The 13354-nt window shown below is 41.6% G+C and overlaps 1 protein-coding gene across 5 annotated transcripts in view; it reads left to right on the forward strand.

The window, feature by feature from the left end:
• Positions 1 to 13354, forward strand: part of KCTD1 (potassium channel tetramerization domain containing 1) — a 102321-nt gene that overhangs the window by 67887 nt on the left and 21080 nt on the right. For all 5 annotated transcript variants that reach the window (XM_075744204.1, XM_075744202.1, XM_075744205.1 and 2 more), the window contains exon 2: positions 204 to 382. In XM_075744204.1, the coding sequence (XP_075600319.1) occupies positions 204 to 382 (179 nt within the window). The remainder of the gene's footprint in view (positions 1 to 203; positions 383 to 13354) is intronic.

Genomic DNA, 13354 nt, shown 5'->3' on the forward strand with positions numbered 1-13354 from the left:
TTTTGTCCCACGTTACTGATTTAAAACATAGGCAGTTAAGACCCTTAGAGCTGGATTGATTTTAAAAACTGCCAAATATTTGTCTGTGCTTTAATAAGATGAAAATTGTAAGCTGAGACTATGAGACAGTGCTATTGACTCGAGACTGGGGGTTTCTGTGAGGTTTTTAAGGAGATCATTAACCCAGGTCTATCTCTTCACAGGACAGTCGGCCCAATATGTCAAGACCTCTGATCACTAGATCCCCTGCATCTCCATTGAACAATCAAGGCATCCCCACTCCAGCACAGCTCACAAAATCCAACGCACCAGTTCACATTGATGTGGGTGGGCACATGTATACCAGCAGCTTGGCCACGCTTACAAAATATCCTGATTCCAGGTAACTTTAAAAAGCTTGTTCTGCATGTCTTTGGCAACTCCTTTTCTTCCATTTCATGCTTGGATGTCCTGGGGCTGTCTTAGAATGATAAATTTAGTTTCTTTTGTTTCAAAATTAAATTAGGTTTCTTTGTTCATAGGAGGTTAGAGATTGACTTTTCTTTCCCTGCTCCACTATGTTTCAGACAAGTGGCACTGCTGCGAATCCCTACGTGTACTAAAGCGAAGTCGATGGTAAAGCGCACTTACTTTCTACCTCCTGGAGTTCTGGTTTTATGCCAGGAAACCCGTTCTGTGGTTTATTACATTCAAAAACTGCAGCGATATTGCATTTAAGTCCAAAGGTGGGGGTGTTGGGGTATTTGTTTTGTTTCTTTTGGAGCAGAAACGACTCTCCTGTAGTATTGATGTGTGATCTCAGATGTGTCACTTGAGGTAAAGGCAAGGTTGTCTGTAGCAAAATATAGGACAGCATTAACCGGATACTTTTTATAGAATCTTAGGACTCTTCAAATAATTAGACTCTTAACTCTCAGGTACCTTCTAAATGAAACATTTGTGACTCTGGTAGCTTACTGGTATTAAGCAGCTAGAAAACTTCTGCATGCATGCATGAGCAAGTGGTATTATATGTAGAGCACATGAACTAAGTGGAGCTTTAAGGAAACAACAGTGCATTGAACACAGTGTGTATAGATACTACATGGTGGTGATGGCAGATAAACGCTTCAGTGATATTGTAATTCTAAGAGTTTGTTATCGGTTAGCAGGTGTTGATTGTGTCCACAGTATTAGTCTATACCTTGCCCTTCGCTGCCCGATCCTGCTGTAGAGGGAGGATGGTGTTACCTTCATGGTCTTTCCAGCATTTGAGGGGGGAGTTTTTTAATTTCTTGATCCCACAACTCTGACTCACCTTTCCAAAGGGTACAGGGCACACTTCATGGGATGTGATTTTGTTCTAAGCAAGGGTTTCACTCGTAGTACTGCCTCTGCAGCATTGCCTGCATAGTTCTAGGTGGGACTGGAGTAATGTTTCTGACACTAGGAGCTGAGAGTGCTAGAGGAGGAGAACAGTAAATAAAGGCATATGAAAGAGAAACAGCTGGGCACATGGCCTTGCTTGTGACAACCTCCTCAAGGAAAACCAGGCAGAGGGAAGTAGGAGAAGCCATGCCAAAGCACAAGCCTGCCAGGAGAGATTGAAGCAATGTCTGGAAAAACTTGAACTGTTCTTTGAAAACCAAATCTATCGTTTTGGGGAACTTTTCTTAGGACCTGCTTATGTTCAGCTACTAGGAGTTGTGATTACTTGGCCTTTTTCGGTAGTTGGAGTAGTGATAGTGTCTGAAACTGTTGTGTGTGCAGTATGAGAGGCTTTTGCTATTAATACATGTAGCTTCTGTTTCCACGTCAAATTCACTGGAACAGCATATTACTTTAAGTGAAGAAACACTAAAATGTCTTTCATAAGTGTGTATGGTGGCAGTGAAATTTAAGCTTAATGTATTCTGCGTTCAACTGAGCCATTGTAGCACTTGAAAGTGGAAGCTATGCCTCTAGTATCAAAGTTTAATAAATTAAACATTTTAAAGCTCTTCAAACATAATTTAAAGAAAACCCAAACTCTGAGTTACAGTCATTCTGTTTCAAGTCGTTCTGACATGCGTTTGTGTTTGAGTTCTGACAGTAAGAGTCTTTTGAACCCCTTGATGAGTGAATATTTCCAGCGTAGCTATTAGAACCTGGAATTCCCAGCCACTTCCAGAACTTGAGATTTTTTTTTTTTTAACATTAGCAGCTTCAAAAGAGCAATTACTAAACTCATTTGGATGTCAAGACAATAGCATGAAGCAATAAGCTGGCAATCATGATATAGTAGTTTGGGTTTTGTCTGTGAGATTTTACCTTAAATTTTTTCCAGTGGGGATGCGTGCACGTGTGTGTGTGTGTGTATATATATATATATATATATATATATATATATAAAAAAATGTGGTGAGTGCTGGGTACAAATTTTCCAGTAATATTTGGACATTAATACAAATTGTTCTTTAGAGCCTGACCGGGTCAGTCTGTATCTACAGTCTAATTTTGTTAGTTAATCTAAGGTTTCGGTCAACGTGGCTTGTAAGTTTTCTTCTACCAGTATCATGTGTGTGAATGAGATCAAAACTAAGGCAGGGTCTCATAGATATCTTTGGGTGAGTTGAAGCCTCCTGAGGCTTACTGTCATATGAAGTATTGTCTGTGAAAAATAAAGTCTTGATTATCTTGCCTGAAAGAGCACTGCTGCAGGGATGAGTCAAGGCATAGGTTGCAGGCTCCAGCATCTAACAGGTTGAGACATGAAAGTCATTAGGTTTCTGACTCGTATTACATGTAGTCTAAGGGCCAGAAGCCTAAAATGAACCTTTCATCTGTGGGCCAGGTACCAGAGTCATCTTTCTTTGCAAGATTGTAAAGGGTGATATCCAAACCAGCAGCTTTGGAGCCACGGTGACCTGCTGGCGTGAAGGAGATCTATCCTGATAGAGCAGTCTCTGCTGTGGAGCAAGTGTACTCTTCCTTCTCCTTTTGGCTTCAGTAGCATGTCGTCGTGTGCCTCTCTATTTACTCCTTCTTGCACAGTAGAGTAGGAATTGGAAAGAGTACTTGGAAAAAAGGTTTCTTAAATGATATCAGGTCAAGACTTGTAGCTTGCAGGGATCGTTTTCCGTAATTCTTTTGTTAGATCCCCCAAACTGGTTTGTGACTTGATATGTAAAATGCCTACTGACAAATATCCATTCATTCCTCCAAAGAAACCCACGTGAGACTATAAAAGCATATTATTACTGATGGTGAGTCCCTGCCCTTTGCTACGGCAAGAGCATTGAGGGCTTCTCTCAAATGCTTTTGTGACTGAAGAACCAAAGGAATCAGAGCCTATCTGTATTTTGGCCAAAGGCTGACACAGTGAAGCAAACCAACAGACAAGCAGCTTATCTAATAGATGGTTTGAATTGAGTAATCCTAGAATTTTATATTTTGAAGCTGAAATAATGCTAAAAAAAAAAAAAAACCAAAACCCAACCCAAAATTCATTAAAAAAACTCAGCAGCATAGAATTCAGAGGAGCCTAGTTCTATTCCAGACCAGGGAGAACCTGCTGTTTTCACAAGGAAAATCCCGTATGATTATTTTCTCATCAACAGGCTTCAGGTTTTCCCAAGCCACCAGTGAGACCATGCCTCAGATGTATTATTCAGCTGCATGAGGTTATAATTTGCAAGTCTTAGGCTTCAAGAAAAGTCAATTTGAATCAGTATATCTACCAAGAAGACCTAATGTAAGGTCAGTCTGGCTCTCTCCACCAAGACTGTAGACCACCCACACACAGATTGTTCCTTCTGTTTCTCAGTTGTCACCCGATAGTTATTCATATGTCCATGTGAATCGACCAAACAAATTGTTTCTATTTTGCGAGGACTTTTGTGGGTTTGGAATTTGTTCTGTTTTGAACTAGATCATGCCCTCCTCTTCTCAACAACCTTTGGTTTGCTTTAAGTTACTAGATCTGCAGGATGATACCTGGCAACACAAAGTTATCTATTAAAGATTTGGATGCACTAAATTGTTTTATTATTTTGTTTTTGCAAATGAAGATTTTAAAAATAGACATGCTTTTTACTGCCCAGAAAAAGCCTCAATTTTTTTTTTTTCCCAAGGAAGATGGTTACAATATGAGGTCTTGCTAAAGGAGCCTTTCTTGCCTGACAGCTGAGGCACATACGTGCTGTCCCATTGTTCCAAATGGTCACCCCAGAGTTTGTGGAAAATGGGTTGAGGCTTTAGGATTTATGATAAGTAGAAGCAGCATAAACCTGAATAGCATAGGTCTGATATTTGAACCTGAGCAACCTACTCTCCTTCTTTCAGTGCATTTTCATCTTGCAGTAGGATTGAACCATTTGCTTGGAGTTGGCATTCCTAGATCTCAGCCTTAATGCTGTCTGTATAGTATCTACCAAAAGTTATTGTGCACCAAGCTGAGACAGCTTCAACTGACTATCAGAACTAAATGGGAAGATGTTAAACTTTGATCGTATGAGCATCAGTTGACTGATATCTCTGATATCAGCAACATCAGCAGTGTTGTCTATCTCATAGGTTCAAAGCACCTGGACTTTTAATTAGTTCTGTCCAAGTCATCTGGTGCAAATACTTGCATAACACCATGACATTGGATTGCCACATCCTGTATTCCCACCATAGAATGGGAAGATTTCATTAAAACTGCTGTATATATTTCTTTGTAGAACCTTTCGGGGTATCTGTTTGCGTTGCTACATCTCCCATCTTGAGTTACTCCTTGCATATGAAGATGGAGTCGTCTTATACAGTATTTCATAATACTTCCAAATTTCTGCCCAGGGCTGTTTCAGGTTTTTATATGAACCAATCCATTCATGTCCCAGTTTTCTTACCCAATCTTCACTCTCAACCCTCAGGGAAATTAAATTTCACACACTTGGATCCAGTTAGGACACTGGCAATTTTTTGGTTGCTAAGGGTTTCTTTTGCATCAAGAACACAGAATTACTTAGGAGAATGCCCAGACTGTCTTTGGCCTTTTTTGACAGCTTGTGAGCAAGCCTTGGTGGGCCTTCAACAACTATGACAAGGCTACAAATTAGGCAGGTTAGCACCGTTTACCCGTTTCAGAGCTTTGACAGCTTCTATTGTCTGTAGAGTGTGTTCAGTTCCAAAATAAGACACCAACATGGCCCTTAGTTCAAACTTCTGCAGGTTGCAGCACCATGCTGGAGACTTCTGGTTCGTCAGGAGGTCTGCTGTGGTGGGGGTGTTCTGCACTTTGCGTAGGACTCCCTCTGCAATGTCTCCACAAGAGCAGCCCCGTCGCATGTCTCCTACTCGCCTTGGACAGTACCTCTCAAACTGCTGCCATGTGATGCTAATTGTTTAAAGAAATAAATCCAAAGTTTTCTAACTAACGAGCATTTGGGGATTATTTTTTTAAAGCAAATACTAAAAGAATGGGTGTTGTTACATATTTATTTCCATTCTCCTTACTTGAATTCGTCTTCCTGAAAGGCACATCTCTATCTGTGGAGGTATTTGGTGATCCTTCTAGAGTAGCAACATCAAAGTCCAATGAGGTGGTTGTTCTTAAATAACCATGATGCTACAGTAGCTAAAGACTCCAGCAGACTTGCGCTTTTTTGTGAACAAACATGGTATTGCAAGTTGTAAAGAGCAAGCTTCCCTGAGAGTTTCCAATATTGCTGTACACTAGCTCAGCCAGCTGTATTAGCGTGAGTGATCCAGGTCGCAGGTTTTTTAATATTTTGTAACATTGCTGGCAGGGGGGAATAGGCAGAAGTTGGCAGAGGCTCAGTTTAATCTTTGTTACCTATCCTGGCTTGCTCATCTAGTTATTCACCTTTTATATTTCATCATTTGATTGCTGCATGGTCTTGTGGCAAGGGGAAGGGAGGGCTTGGGGTAGGGAAATGCACTGACTCTCTCACTGACCCATTCTGGGACCCAAGATAACTGATTGAGCTTTGCTTGCTTCCTACTAAGGTTAACAAAAAAGCAATTTGTAAAATGCTTTGAGGTGGTGACTGAAAGTGTAAAAGATTGCAATCTCTAGGTGTAAATATTTATAGATGCCAGCAACTGAGATAGAAACGGTTGATGACATTGGTATCATCAGTAGCATGTATTGGTAAAAAATGAAATGTTGATTCATGAGGACCAGACTCTCAGTACAGTCAGGCAGTACAGTTGTTCTGGTTGGTGTAACCACATATACAAACTTGGGGGGGGGGGGGCAGGGGGAGAATAGAAACAGAACTGTGAATGATAGTGTCCTGTATGCCTGTTTCAAGAAATTCAGAGAATTTACACAACTGATATTGTAAAGAGAAATCTTTTGTAACACACATCTGTCAATAAAGAGCTCAGAGGGGTATTTTTTGGTCCTAGCTGAACCAAGATTAATTCTATCTTGAGGTGTGTATATTGAACTCAGGGTATATATTGACCTCATTTTGCCTCAATTAATGATCACCACAGGTCAGTCATCACTGTCACCTCAGTAGAAGTGAATATTTTCTGAATCTTAGTGCTGTAATAGGTCTAGCTTGCAAGGTTAGCAAGTCATTGCTGTTGCTTGTGGCTGGTGACTAGGTGAAAGAAATAGCACGATCAGATCAGCAAGTTCTCGCATCATGTGGTCAGTGGTAACTGGTGGTGAGTCACCACTGAAAGGGGCCATGGAGTTGATGTCTTCCTGTTCTAAGTGTCAGTAAAAGTGGGTTTGTGTGTTATTTATTTGGAGGATAACAAGCAGTGTTTTGTACTTGTTTAATGCTTTTGCAGTCAATTGTGTATAATGGCAGCAAAATTAAGACAGTGAATTGTTAGAGTACTCTTTGCACATATACAGACCCAGAGAAAGTAGATGTGTGGACTTGATATCGCAGGGGTTCATGTCATGTCATGGCTGCATGGCTATGACAGCGTGGATGGAAAAGTTCAGGGGAATAAATTCCTACATTCAGGAGTGTTACGAAGCTAAAGGCTCTAGCTCCTTATTTCTGAGGCTAGTAGTCCTCTGAAGTAACAAACGTTTTTCTTGAGGGGAAAGAAGAAAATCTATATCCTTATCATCAGTATGGCTCATAGATCCCTGTCCCAGTAGGCTCGTGTGAGGTTGTATGGGTTGGATCAACCTGTAAGTCAGGGAGAGGGGAGGTAGTCAATAACTAGTTGAAGGGTCTGTGTTCTGAGAAATCCTTTCATTGCGAAGGCTGCTTGATGTCAGCTCCGCGGATGGAAATTTGTCAGTGAGAAACTGTTGTTGTAGTCTTTGCACTTTTCTACCCAGTAGTGTGGCTTCATAAACCAGGCTGAAGGCACTCAAGCAGTATTTCGCATTCTGACCGACCAATGGTTTGTTTTGCCTTTTGCTGTGCTCAGTCCTTGCACACAGGAACCTCTGTATGTTAGCACCAGGTTCTCATCTTGCTCACACATGAACTATTTGTACTTTATTGTGCTGTCATGAATTGAAATATAGTTGCTAAGCAGATTGGCATCTAGTACGTACATAATTGCAGAACTAAACATTTGGCTTCCAGTTTTACCATCAACACCCGGCCACCTCTTGGGTGTATTTGGAGCTTTAGGATATAGATTCCAATTTCTGGCTTCTTTCTACTAATGATCAGCCTTCTGACTGGCTTTCACATGTACAAGTCTGTCATTTGGGGAGGTATTTGCAAAGGTTGCATAGGAAATGGTGAAAACTGCTTAGGACCCAATGGTTATCTGTCCTCACTGTGTTGGCCCGGGGAACATCACTAGTTCCTGTAATGTGAATGTGTCTTTTAACTTAACTTGCAGTTTATTCAAATGTGGTCATGTCTTAACCAGACAACTGTCATCTTGGCAAGCTTTGTTTCTTCTTTGTTGTTTGTTCTCAACCTTTCTTTTCCTGCATGTTGCTGTCTCTTTGACTCCTGCCCTTCAGTATCTTTGACCTGTCCCCGTTCTGCTTTGAGCATCGACCCTACTTCTGTCATCTGGATTCCCTCATTGCTTTGTCTTCATTTCTCTTTCATCTACATTTTTCTGTCTCTGTCGGAAGGAGTTGGAGCTCACAGTGATCGCAAGTGATCTTTCCTTGACCAGATCAAGGCACGTTGCTTGCTTGCTTGTCCCTTTCTCCCCGCACATCCTTGGTTTTCTGGCTCCTGTTAATTGTGAGCTTCCTTTGAGTGGTTAAGCAGCCAGCATATTTTATAGATGTCTCAGATGATGCTTTCACTCTGTGACATCCGTTGAAAGGATGCTCTGAGACTCATTGATCTCTTTCATTGAGTCTTTTTGAATCAGTAATCGAGTAAACTATTTCTAGCTGTGATGTGTACCTTAGCTTGGATCTGTAGGACTCTTCCAGCACAGTTGTTTCTCCACCTCGTTTGGACAATTTTCTAGGCGCTTACAAGGCCCTTTTTGCCTACTTCAGAGAACCGAGGGGCTCCTGCAACAGTTTGAAAGCCTTTAAACGGAGCTTGTAGCTACTTTTTGTGGCATGATTTGTCGGGGCACGTGTTTAGGAAAGCAGTGGTCTCCCAGTCATCTTCCCACCCAGTCCTTCCTCTGTGCAGTGCTGTGTACGTAGACACTTGGGCTAGCTCAGATGCTCGAAGCAATATAGCGCAACGCTCCACCTGGACTCGTTTATCCTGCTTCCAGCTAACTCAGCTGTGCTGTGTCTGGTACCCAAGCTAATTACTGAATACCTATCTTTTATATTTCTACACACCACTGCATTTTGCAGAGCAGGTACTCGGTGAAGGAGAGCAACACTGGCGATTCAGTTTCCCTGAATTAACTTTCTGTTTGTGAGGGATTGAAAAGGTGAAAGTAATAGAAAGATTACAGGCGTTTTGCTCATAAGATGAGGTGGTTGAGCATAGCGGTACTAAATGCAATAGGGTATACTTCAGTAGTTCATCAATTTATAAAGATAAAGATTAATTCTACTTCTTAAACCCCAGTGGGGTTTTCATGTTAAAGTGTGACATGCTTGTCAGTCAAATGGTAGACATAATTGTTCTTTAAACGACCTATTAAAATACCATTCCTTTTAATTAAAAATTGTATTTGTGTTCTCGCGCAGGCTGTATTTGAACAGTAAAAAACTCTTTTCATGTAAGGTTAGAGAGCCGTCACAAGCTGTGTGACGAGCGCGTGAAACAGGAGGAGTGATGGAAGTCCCAGTGCAGCAACGTGTGGCTTGTTTTTGGCTCCCACTGACACGGAGGGAGATGGAGGGATAAGCAGCATCTCCCAGGACCACACCCAAAACCTTTGCATTCCTTGCCTAAGAAATTGCTTGTAGTTACTTATTGTGGCATAGAAAGTTACAGTACACAGCATTTGCCATAAGTGTGTCACTTCAGAGCAAGTGATGGATTACATCCTTCCACACCCCAAAAGTCGTTTTTGTGCTGTAATTAAAAAATAAATGTTGCAATGTTGAATTGGAAATATTTTCTGCTATACAATGAATTTGTTTTGTTAGGTTGCCTGGATGTAATTGCAACAATGTCAGTGTATTAAACCCTTGTCATGGGGTAATGGTTTCCTGCCGCTACACCAGTGCCAGGGACTCCTTTGCTTAGCAGCTCTATTGCTGTTTATCTCCATCAGCAGTAGTGATTATTTTGCTTCTGTGGAACCTCTTTTTTTTTCTTATTTCGTTCCCTGTATGCATACTATAAATTATAGTTCTGTGCAAAACCACAAATCCTAAACAGTAGGAAGTGCTGCCATGCCAGAGAGCGGCTCTGCTGCAAGCTGGTTTTAGGTTCGCCCAAACTTGTCAGCGATCCGAGGGGAAGAAGGCGTTCCAAACCGTGAAGGTCTGCCGGGTCCCTTCTACCCATCTGAAAATTGATCCCTCTTAAACTGTTTAGAGGGCCCTGGGGGTCTTGCAGCTTACATAAAAAATGAAAGCCCTTCCTGTCTCAGAGCAGCACAAGCAGTCAATACAAAAGAGAAAAATGATCTTTTAAGTGTATCCCATTGAATCCATTATCTTGAGGGCCCGTGTGTGATGCTTCATCAAAATATCATCATCTCGGTGATACATGGGGGAGAGGGTGAGGTGGCATTCGGGGAATTTCAGATGAAATGCTGCACTACTCTCAGTGCCACAGGACAGGCTGAATATGATACAAGCCAGAAAATGAGAGCTGCAGAAAAACTGATATGTTCCTCCTTATAACAAATTGATTTCATATTTTACATGTTTGAAACAAGCAAATAATTCAGGAAAAGTTTCTTTTGTAGGTAGGAAAGCCCTGTTGGGCATCTCGTACAAAATTGTTTTGCTTTTGATCAGAATACAAACTTTCAGATTTTTTTTATTTTTTTTGCATTACAATGATAAAGAAAATAAAGGAGGAAAGAAGAATCAGTGTTTGTACCATCAATGCATTCTAGCCTTGTTTTGGGAGGTAGTGAAAGGGTTGGACTGCTCTATCATGAGCTGAATGGGTGTTGAATTTCTGGTTCTTGTGAGCAAGTGTCAGAACTGTTAGTTTTTAAACACTGAAGTTTTTAAAATGTTTTGCATGCCTGTACTAATGATTCGTATATTTTTCTTAGACTGGCATGAAAGGAAGATCTTTGATTTCTGTTGTTCTGAGTTTGCAGTATTTACTTACCGGCATAGTGGTGTGGGTTTTACCAGGTTATGTGGTTAGGAGCTGATTTTTTGCTGTCGGTGTTTCCTTACTGCAAATATTAAGGGTGTTGCTCTTTGGTAGATTATATGTAATAAAACAGAAATCAGATTTGGTTCCAATAACCAGTAATATCAATAATTCAGAAGTGCTATAGAAAAACATATTTTTGGAGGGCAAAGGGAAGAATGAAGAAGCAGTATTTCTGAATGCAACTGAGTTGTCAAAGGCACATCCTTTGGGGTGTCCTCCATTTCCTCTGGTGATGGGTTTGCTTAAATAAACTGAGCAGTAGGCAGTGGGTGTGTGCTTTTGCACAACAACATACACCCAGGTGCTTTGTTGGCCAGGGTGATCCTAGAGGCAGAACTCTGTCAACATTCCTAATTGGTTATTACCCAATAACACACACCCTCCAGTGTCTTGGGACTACAAAAACACTTTTTACCTAGCCTTCCTACATGAATAATGAAGCACTTCAAATATTCATCCAGTTATAGTCAGCCTTTCTCTTGACTAAGGGTTGCCAAATGCAATTGGACATACTTCTGACATAGAATTTCAGGCTATATCTATGTTGGAAGGGTTTAGTCATAATTCTTGACTTCTGGGGAGAGATTAGATAACACCATGATGGTAATTTCTCTAGCCTCAAAAGCTATTGTTTATTCACTTTTGCTATTAAATTCTAGTTTTCTAGCAGCTTTCAGAGTTTTAGAAAAATGTATTATTTTTAATTTTATACTTGGAGTTTGTCACATGAAACTGCTCATGTTCTGCTTGAAACAATAAGATGATTTGCTTGTTCTCCAAGTGCTGTGGATACAGCTGCATGTGACTGAAGTCACCATCAAGCGTATGAAAAGCAGACAGCACATACACTTTGCAAACATGTTGACTGTATTTATTTTCCTCTTCTAGTCTTTCCAGACATTTTGCTGCCTATCATGACTGGCTCCTGATACACCAGTGTCTGACTTTTAAATAGGTTTTTCTCATGTCTTGCTAACGTTCCCAAAACAACATCCTCACCTTGTGCAGAATATTAAGGTTTAATTTTACTTTACTAGCTTCTCCTGTGAATAAGCTCCCCGGAACGTTAATCTTCCCTCTGGCTTTCCAAAACCTGACGAAAGTGTTGTGCCACATCCTTGCCTATGGCAGTTTCCGGCCCCGCTGCAGTAACGCCGTAGTGAGTGACGTTGGCTCCGGCATGCTGCCGCAGAGGAAAGCCCCATGATGGTGTCCGCCTTTACGTTGCACAGGAGATGCACGAGTAGGGAAGTGGTGGTAAATCTTATTCTAGAAAGATGTAAGCTGGGGGAATGGTGGCAGGAAAGATGCCTCCTTGCTTATGTTCCCCCCATGGAAGATCTAGCCCACGAGAAAGGGAAAGGAGAAAAACTGCTGCTTTCCTGTAGCTAAAGCATATTTGGAGGCTCCACTTTTTATCAGGCATTCTCATTTTCCCAGCTTCTCATATTGTTGTCTCATAAAGCTGGGCCTTGGGCCATGCCTTTCATACCAGCCTTTTCTTGCTTTGTAGCTAACCCTGATAAACTCATCAGCAGAAGTACAATTGCGCTTTCCCGCTTCTGCTTTGGATTAATGATGTAGCTCTCCGAAACTGAATGGATGCTGCTCTCTGGACCGTAGAGGTCTGGTTCCAGGTGAGCGTTTAATTCCCTGCTTGGGAAGTAGAAATAAAAGCCCTAATCAGGTATGTTTCATACTTCTCTTTACGCTAGGCTCAACAAAAGGAAAGGTCAAAAGGATGCTATTGGAAGTCGCTGCTTCTCTGGTATCATTACAAGGCACAAAGCATTGGTTTGAAAATAGAAACAGCTGGTATGGCTGTGACTTTCAATTGTGTTTAGCTTTATTTCCTATTAAAATGCTAAGCAGCCAAATCAGAGGTGTGAGTCTTTCTTCCTTCTCCTTATTAATGAAGTCCTGAAAACATGACAAACGTGAAGAGCCCTAGGAGTGATGAAGAACATTATAATAGGCTTGTGTATCATGCAAAAAGCATCAAGCTGGTAGTGCAGTTCTCATGCAAAGAAGAAAAATTAGTCACGTTGTTCTCCAAACCTGTCCCCGAGCCTGCAGAAGCTCTGCTGGGGCATGCCAGGCTGTTCCCGATTGGGACAGCTTGGCTGCGGCTCCTCCGGGAGTGTTTCTTCCAAGGGCCCTTCCTATTGCTATAGAAGGACCTCAGGAAGGAGTCTGCCCCTTGGCCTCGCGTGCCTGAATATTTTTCTTTGCAGCGTGCTTCCGCTTGGAAAGGTGAGCATTAATGAAAGCTTTATCAGCTGGAAATTGCAGAGGCTGCAGACAGAACAAAGTAAGTGGGGTGAGGTCCCAAAACAAACAGGATCAGTGAAATCTAGTCACAGTAAAGGTTGAGTTTGTTGTAGCACGTTGCTGACTAAATGTACGTATGAAACGAGGGCACATCCATCATAGCACAGAGAATTTCTTTTCCTCATTGCTGTCCTAATATTATTCTGCTGTAGTAACAAAGCACTTGCAGCAGCGTGGCGGGGCAGTGAGAGAGTGAGCTGGGAGGGTGGGTAGCGTAGAGGGGAGCCGATCCCCCTGGTAAGAAGTGACTCCGCACAGTTCAGCCGGCAGGAATGCATTCCCGTCAGCTTTCCCTGCTTCAGAGACTGAGGTGAAACCCCTTCTTTGTCTTGTCCAAGTAT

The sequence above is a fragment of the Balearica regulorum genome, chromosome 2 (genome assembly GCF_011004875.1).
Source record: "Balearica regulorum gibbericeps isolate bBalReg1 chromosome 2, bBalReg1.pri, whole genome shotgun sequence".
NCBI classification, from domain to species: Eukaryota; Metazoa; Chordata; class Aves; order Gruiformes; family Gruidae; genus Balearica; species Balearica regulorum.